This window comes from Myotis davidii, unplaced genomic scaffold, assembly GCF_000327345.1.
Source record: "Myotis davidii unplaced genomic scaffold, ASM32734v1 scaffold458, whole genome shotgun sequence".
Classification (NCBI taxonomy): domain Eukaryota; kingdom Metazoa; phylum Chordata; class Mammalia; order Chiroptera; family Vespertilionidae; genus Myotis; species Myotis davidii.
In genome coordinates, this window is record NW_006289819.1 from 1812159 (window position 1) to 1819801 (window position 7643).

General features: G+C 40.3%; 1 protein-coding gene across 3 annotated transcripts in view; it reads right to left on the bottom strand.

The window, feature by feature from the left end:
• Positions 1-361: 361 nt before the first annotated feature.
• Positions 362-7643, bottom strand: part of FOXJ3 (forkhead box J3) — a 134097-nt gene continuing 126815 nt past the window's right edge. For all 3 annotated transcript variants that reach the window (XM_006762576.2, XM_006762577.2, XM_015563174.1), the window contains 2 exons: positions 3657-3764; positions 362-1095 (listed from right to left, as the gene is read on the bottom strand). In XM_006762576.2, the coding sequence (XP_006762639.1) occupies positions 980-1095; positions 3657-3764 (224 nt within the window). In that variant the 3' untranslated portion in view covers positions 362-979. The remainder of the gene's footprint in view (positions 1096-3656; positions 3765-7643) is intronic.

Genomic DNA, 7643 nt, shown 5'->3' on the forward strand with positions numbered 1-7643 from the left:
AGAGAAACATTCACATGGTATGAGGAGTGATGGTCACAAGAATAACACAATCTCTCTGATTGTCTTATCTGAAAACTCTTATCAAGAAAAATATTTCTGTGCTTTCAGATACCCCATTTCTCCTTAATAAATCCAATTAGAGCTGAGCATTCACAGAAGGTAGCAATAAATATTAAAATAACACTTTTGAATAATAAATAAGTGGAGATAGCGATCTGTTTAAAGAGCCAAGCAATGACCAACTTCTTCTAATCAATCAAATAAATTTTAGAGCTATTATAATGCAGACTTAGGAAAACAGACACTGACAAGGTACAACATAAACTCTACAATCCCCAAGCATCAAAACAAATTTGGTCAGTTCTCAATGTGCCCCTCTGGACTGTCAGAGTATCAAACTCTGGGTTTTTTACTTACTGGGCAGAACTCAATACCCACATTTCTGAAAAGATTAAATAAAGGGAACTGGGCTTTAAAAAAAAACCTATTTCCTTTCAGTTGCCCACATCAGTTAAAAGCATCCTGCAGAAAATAGCCTAACAAGGAATAAAAAGTCACAGTAACTTTCTTTTCAAGATCTAATAATCCAATTAGAAAAAACTGAAGCATTTCAGTAAATTTTGTACATATATTTACACATATGTATCTATAAACTGCTTGCAGCAAAACAGGCTCTGTCTGAAAAATCAGTCTGGCACTTGTGGTCAACATCAAATTGACACAAATATGCAAAAGCTGTTTAAATCACACAACAGTTAGGAGCTACACAGGAGAGCTGGCAGGAGACAAACATGTAGTACTTGTTTGGGTCAGATAAAAGCAAAGTTATCCAGCTAAAATCTTTTTGATTGTCTTCAAAAGAAATTTTTATAACATTGGTAGTGATTAGCAACTTTGTTTTCTCAACTGGATTCTCTTAAACCTTTCCCTTCACTGCACAGAAAGGTGACGCTGGGGTGCGGTCTTGCAGAAACAAGCTCTACACAATTGAATCCCAATCAAAGTCATCCTGGATGTCATCTGGAGGCAGGGAGCGCCGCATCTGAAAGGCTTGGGAAGGCATCATGTGCTGCTGGTTCATAGCTCCGTGGTGGCCTGGAAGGAAGCAGGCAATGTCAGTAGTGACACAGTAAGCGAAAACCTACTGAGCACTTCCCATATGCCAGATGCTGAGACACATTATCTCACTAAAACACCCAGAAGCCTTCTACAAGGTGTCTCTTATAATTTCATTTTATAGATAAAAGAGACTGGGTTTAGGAGAATGAGCAAGTCACCCAAAGTCATACAACTAGTAAGGAGAAGAAATAGGATCTGAACTCAGTTCACTCGACTCCAAAACCAACACTCTTCCCATTACACCAGGCTGCAGCAAAGAAGGCATGAAAGGAATGGTGGAGTGCTCAGTGCTGACACAGCCATTTCCCTCACAGTCTGTTCTGTTCTGGTAAGTTTCAGTAAGATGAGTTGGCTCACTTGGGAATGGTAAATAGGAGAATAATGTTAGTATACCACCGAAGTCACATTATGTCAATTTATTTCCTCAGCAAGTTAATTTCTGTGCCACCAAGTAACAGCAGGTGAACACAGAGGACATGCACACGGCTGGGTGCAGTAAGCCCGGAGGACACCGCAGATACACATGCCTATTCTCCCCATGCTCCTCTTCTTGGATCAGTGTGGCCATGCACTATTTGTGCTCCCCAATTTGGTGCATTCTGCCTTTATCTCCATAGCTTTGACAAACCGCCTTCCAAACCAGATTCTTTCTTTAAAAATAATTTTTATTTATTTGTAGAATTTATTCTTTTACTAGGAGTTAAACATGTTCTTTAACTGTTGTGGAATTTTTTAAAATATATTTTTTATTGACTTCAGAGAAGAAGGGAGAGGGAGAGAGAGAGAGAGACATCAATGATGAGAGAGAATCATTGATTGGCTGCCTCCTGCACACCCTCTACTGGAGTCGACCCCATAACCTGGAATATGCCTTTGACCAGAATCGAACCTGGGACCCTTCAGTCCTCAGGCCAACACTCTATCCACTGAGCCAAATCAGCTAGGGCTGTTGTGGAATTTGTACCAATTATAGTTTTTGTTAGTATTCTGAATACAAAGTTTCAAGAAATATGCTGCTAATCTTATTTTTCTCTTAAGCCCTGTAACTTTTAATGTACAATTTTATAAAATGCTAAGGTTTTCAGTATATCACAGGATAGCAGAAATGCCTGTGTTTATTTATTTTTAATGTATAAATTTCTTACTATCTGCCAGGCACTAATGTAAGTGATTTACATACAATCCTCATTTAATTCTCTTAACAAGGCTAGGAGTTAGGTAGTGTTATTAGCCCCCTTTTACAGATAGGGAAGCTGAGAGAGGAGAATTAGGCAGCTATCAAGTGTCAAAGCACCAGGGACTCAAACCCTGGGGATCTAGCTCCAGAGTCTTAACTACCTTATCTTACCACCTACAAGTTACTGGTGAGCACTGAGGACAGGAAACACATGTCACTTAGTCCCAATTCCTCCTTCACTGTTGCCTGGCACACAGTCCTTTTGGAGTTTGAAGCCCACTCCTCCACACTACCATTTATCTTTTCCTCAAGTAGTCTAAGTAAAGGGGTGTGTGGCATATAAGAAAAATCATGAACTCTGAATCCAGACATCAAAGCTTGAGTCTTGGTTTGGCCATTTGTCAAACTGGTGGCTCTAGGCAAGGTATTTCCCCTTCTGAGCTTCCATTTCCCCATCTAGATAATCCTTAAGACCCTTTCTACCTCTAAAATTGTGCCTCTACTGCCCCGCTAAACATAACATTCTACATTCAGGAACTTAGGGGAAAAAATTTATGGACTAGTAACTTCTGAAACTTATGTCCTCTGTAAGGTACTTCCCTGGAAACTACAGCTGGGGGAACTTCAAATGAATATAGTTCAGAATGAATATATAGGAGCTAATCAAAGTAGGTTCTTAAAACTTGAAGTCTATCAAAGTCAAATAGCTTCAAAGAGACTTAACACATTTCGTACCGCTCAGGAGTTTTCTTGTGTTTCACGCACCATCTCTTAAGGACCGCTCACGAGTGTTCTTGTTTTTCATGCCCATGGAAAAAGGAGCGAATCTAGATACTTATGTAAATTTTGTTTGGTCCCTCTCCATAGAGAAAAATGTTTTACGCAGTACCATACGTTAAAAAAGTACTAGGAACTTATTTAATTGTTTTTGTAAATAAAAATGTTATAATTATTGAAAAACAACACCTAAAGTGCATTATGATGATTTAAATAATGTGCAGTTTGCCCAAAAACGTGCAGTCCCTGGCATATGTCTTAGAGATTATTCTATGCGGTACGCAATGTGTTAAGACACCAGGACACACTTTATGCCCCAACCTCTTAGAGAGACAGGACAATACTAGAATCATAGATAGTATCATGGGCTAGATAGTATCAGGTCATATGGTCCAAACACCGAACGACACCTAAATCCTTTCACCAGCACTGGAGCCAAGTAGCTCTCCAGATTTGTGCACCCGCCCACTTTAGCACAGAGTTCATTCCCTCTAAAGGCAGCCTCACTCACTGTTAGGACAGGCTCAAGCTTTTCAATATTAAATTATAAGTACTAATTGCAACATACCACATCCCAAAGTACCTGTAATCGTTGTTCCTGGAGTGCTGAGTGCCTGTGGGATATGAGGATAACCAGGAGGTGGCATCACTGAAGGAGGGAGATTTTGCCTGGAGTCTATGTACAAATTTCCTAATCAGATTTTTAAAAAGAAAAAAATATATTACCATAAGTAAAACAAATCAAGCATTAAAATTTTAATAGAATTGCTACCTAAAACTAAATTAAGCTGGTAAGGTGAGGAAGAAAAGGGAAGGAAAACTTACTCCTTTCAGATGCTAAACCTGCTAGGGTGGTGCTGGCTTTTTTAACACAATGCCAGGGCTGGGTGTGAGTCCACTGGTACTAATTCTGGCACTGCATCTAATTCTCTGTAGCTTGTAGACAAGTTATACTTATTATTGTTGTTACATACCTCATTACAGTACAAAGACATTTTCATCACTTCATCTTAGCGTCCCACTAAGCCCACATGAGGGTAAGTGGAGACAGGAATTATCTCCATTTTATGGATGAGGCAACTGAGGCTCAGAAAGGCTAAGCTGACTTGCCCAAAGACACATCAGTCTGGCAAGGCTGGGCTAGAATCCAGTTCTCCTGACTCACGGGCTCTTTCTACAAACAGTTGTCTCTATATTGCCCCGATTTTCTCACCCTCAAAACAGACCTATGGGTGCCCTCGCTGCTTAACAAAGTTACTGGAGGCACAAAGTTACAGGAAAGATTTGCACAAAGTAGAAGAGCTATAACAGGCAAACATGATTAAAAATGTATTATTTAGGTGAGTGGAGGTGGGAAACATAGACCTCATTTAAGTGGCATTTCAGAAGGTTCTTACTATATTTTTTTTGACAGGAACTATTAATAGCTCTAAAATGTCAATTATGTTGCATCCTAATGCAAAATAGAAAGGGAGGGGAACAACGTCATGTGCCCTCCCCCATTAACTCCTGGGGAAGAAAACCATACACTGCTCACATTGTGCAGAGCATCTGGAATTCCGGAAAAGCAGTTTCCCCACTGTATTCTAGTGTTTCACACAAATTACATGTGTATTCTAGCAATGCTGTGGTCAACTAGAAAAGAGCAACCATTTCCCAGAGGAAACTAAAAGGGAAAGAAAAATTTTCCTTTTGTATTCAAGGTAGGGCACACTATTTGGCCACTCACAAGTATTTGCCTGCCCCTGGAAAGTCAGACTGACCAAGCTTGAGGTGGTAGCCTCAGAGATAGTATAATCCAGCCCTATCACTTGTGGATGAGGACATGAGCCCAGAAAAAAATGACAGAACCAGGAACAGAACACAAGACTTGACTTCTAGCCATTCCCTCCTAAGATGACATGCTTTTTTAATAGTAAGGTTTAGAGTCAGAACTGAGCTCTCTCACCAATTTGAACATGCTGAAGATTTAGGAATAAAAAAGAAGAGAAAGTTATACTATATTGCAGCTCTAGTAAATTCTTATGGGGGGGTTGGGGGGCTGATCAGTCTTCACATGCATGGCTGGTACACCTTCTAAAGGATGCACCAGGCTGCCAGGCTAAGGGGTCAAAGCACTCTGAATAATACAGTCACTCATTTACCAATGACTTAGCCTCTGTCCTGAAAAATCTCACCTCTCTTTTACTCTTCCTTAGGAGCTCAAATCACAATCAACAGAGAAATTCTGATTTTTATTTTTAAGATCAATCTATTTTTATATTTCATTTTTACATTTCTCTTTTTTGGCTTAGTAGTTCTTACCTTAAAATGGGAAAGGGGATGGGAATTAAGAGAGGAATTATGGCAATAAACAAGGATTATGGAATAGATACCCACATTAAACAAATAGACTTAACTTTCTGAAATTAATACATTCCTAGGAAACACTTTAACTTTCAGAGAGAAATTTTCATTACTCCTCATTTTCCCCATGTTCTCATTACAGTGTGAACAACTTCCTAAGCAAGAAATTAACTTCCAATGCAGTTTCCAAAAATTTGAGATCCTTTAACATTTAGAATGTAGTTATGAGAATTTAAAAAAAATCTAATCACACAATATATTTATTTATTGAAAGCAGACATCTGTTGAATGACCAGTCATTCTAGAAATATTATGTGCCAGGCCCTGTTTTAGCTACTAAAGATACAGAAATGAAAAAACAAACTCCCAGTCTTTCTGGAGCTTATTCTTGGTGGAGGTGGAGAGGGAGGCAAACAAAGTTAAATTAAATAGTATCCTACGGAGAAAAATAAAGCAGGGAAGAGTGGACATGGATTGATGAACAGGAGCTGTCATTTAAATAGGATGGTCAGGGAAGACATCAATTGAGTGAGTACTCTTTGAGAAGAAACGTGAATAACATGAGGACATGACTCAGGGGTCTACTGGGGCAAGACCATTCCAGACAGATCAAAGAGCAAGTACAAAGGCCCTGAGTATGTTCAAAGAACAGCAGGGAGTCTAGTGAGGGTGGGGAGGTGAGAGTAATGGGGAACCAGATTTTGTAGGGCCATGCAAGCTATAGTAAAGACTTTGTTTTTTACTGAAAAAAAAGAAAATGTACACCAATGGAAGGTTTTGGGCAGAGAAGTTAAGTGATCAGATTTCTCTGTCTGATAAAATATACCTTCTTCTATAAAGCTTTTCTATCTGCCAAAGACAGTTAAGCAAGCCCCTCTGTCATTCCCACTGCCCTATGGTAGAAGTATAGTCCTCATCATACTGTTTTTATTATTATTATTATTTATTTTTATTATTTAAATATATCTTTATTGATTTCTGAGAGGAAGGGAGAGGAAAAGAGAGATAGAAACATCAATGATGAGAGTGAATCACTGATTGACTGCCTCCTAAACATCTCCTGCTGGGGATCAAGCCCGCAACCCAGGCATGTGCCCTTGACCAGAATCGAACCTGGAACCCTTCAGTCCACAGGATGATGCTCTATCCACTGAGCCAAACCAGCTAGGACAGTATTTTATTTATTTATTTTATTTTATTTTAATAAACCGGTCTCACCTATCAGGCTGGGAGCTCCTTGAGATTAAGGCCTATTTTAAAGTCACTTCTTTATTCATGGTGCCCAATAGATAGTCAGGTACAGGAAATTATAAATAAACTAATGGCCCGGTGCACAAAATTCGTGTACGGGGGCAGGTGTTTCCCTCAGCCCAGCCTGCACCCTCTCCCATCGGGGACCCTTTGGACATCCCTCGCGCAATCTTGGACAGCTGGCTCCTAACCGCTCACCTGCTTGTCTGTCTGATCGCCCCTAACTGCCTCTGCCTGTCTGCCTGATCGCCCCTAACTGCCGCCCCTGCTGGCCTGATCTCACCCCCAACTGCTTTCCCCTGCTGATCTGATCTCACCCCCAAAGGTCCTCCCCTGCCAGCCTGATCTCACCCCCAACTGCCCTCTCTGCCTCAGCCCCCACCACCATGGCTTTGTCTGGAAGGAAGTCGGAAATCCAGAGGATGGCCAGTTGACCTGGTTTAATTAGCATATTACCCTTTTATTAGTATAGATTATATAGGATAAGATTGCTTAAATGGGGGGGGGGTCTTTTTCAGCAGAAGGAGATGCTCTTGGCAGACAAAATTACATAATCCCTATATCTGGACTGATAGCCACCCACATCCACTATACTGCCAATCCGGTCTTTAAGAAATTGAACCTCAATCCCAGTAACAACACAGAGCGGTGCCTGGTACATGGTGCCTTGATGTGTTGTATTTTGTGCCTTTAAATCAACGCAGCAAAGAGAGAACCAAAGAACAGGAGAAGAGAGATCATGGTGAAACAAAGAACCAGCTCTCATATGAAAGAAAAACAGGCATCACCAGAAAAGGAAGTAAACAAAAGGGAGGCAATGGAGGCAAGCAACCTGTCAGAAAAAGAATACAGAGAAATGGCCATAAGGTGGATGAAAAGAATGGAAGACCAATTCAACAATATGTGTAGGAACCAAGAGGAAATGAAGAAGAACCAAGAGGAAATGAAGAGAAACCAAGAACAAAAGCCCAGA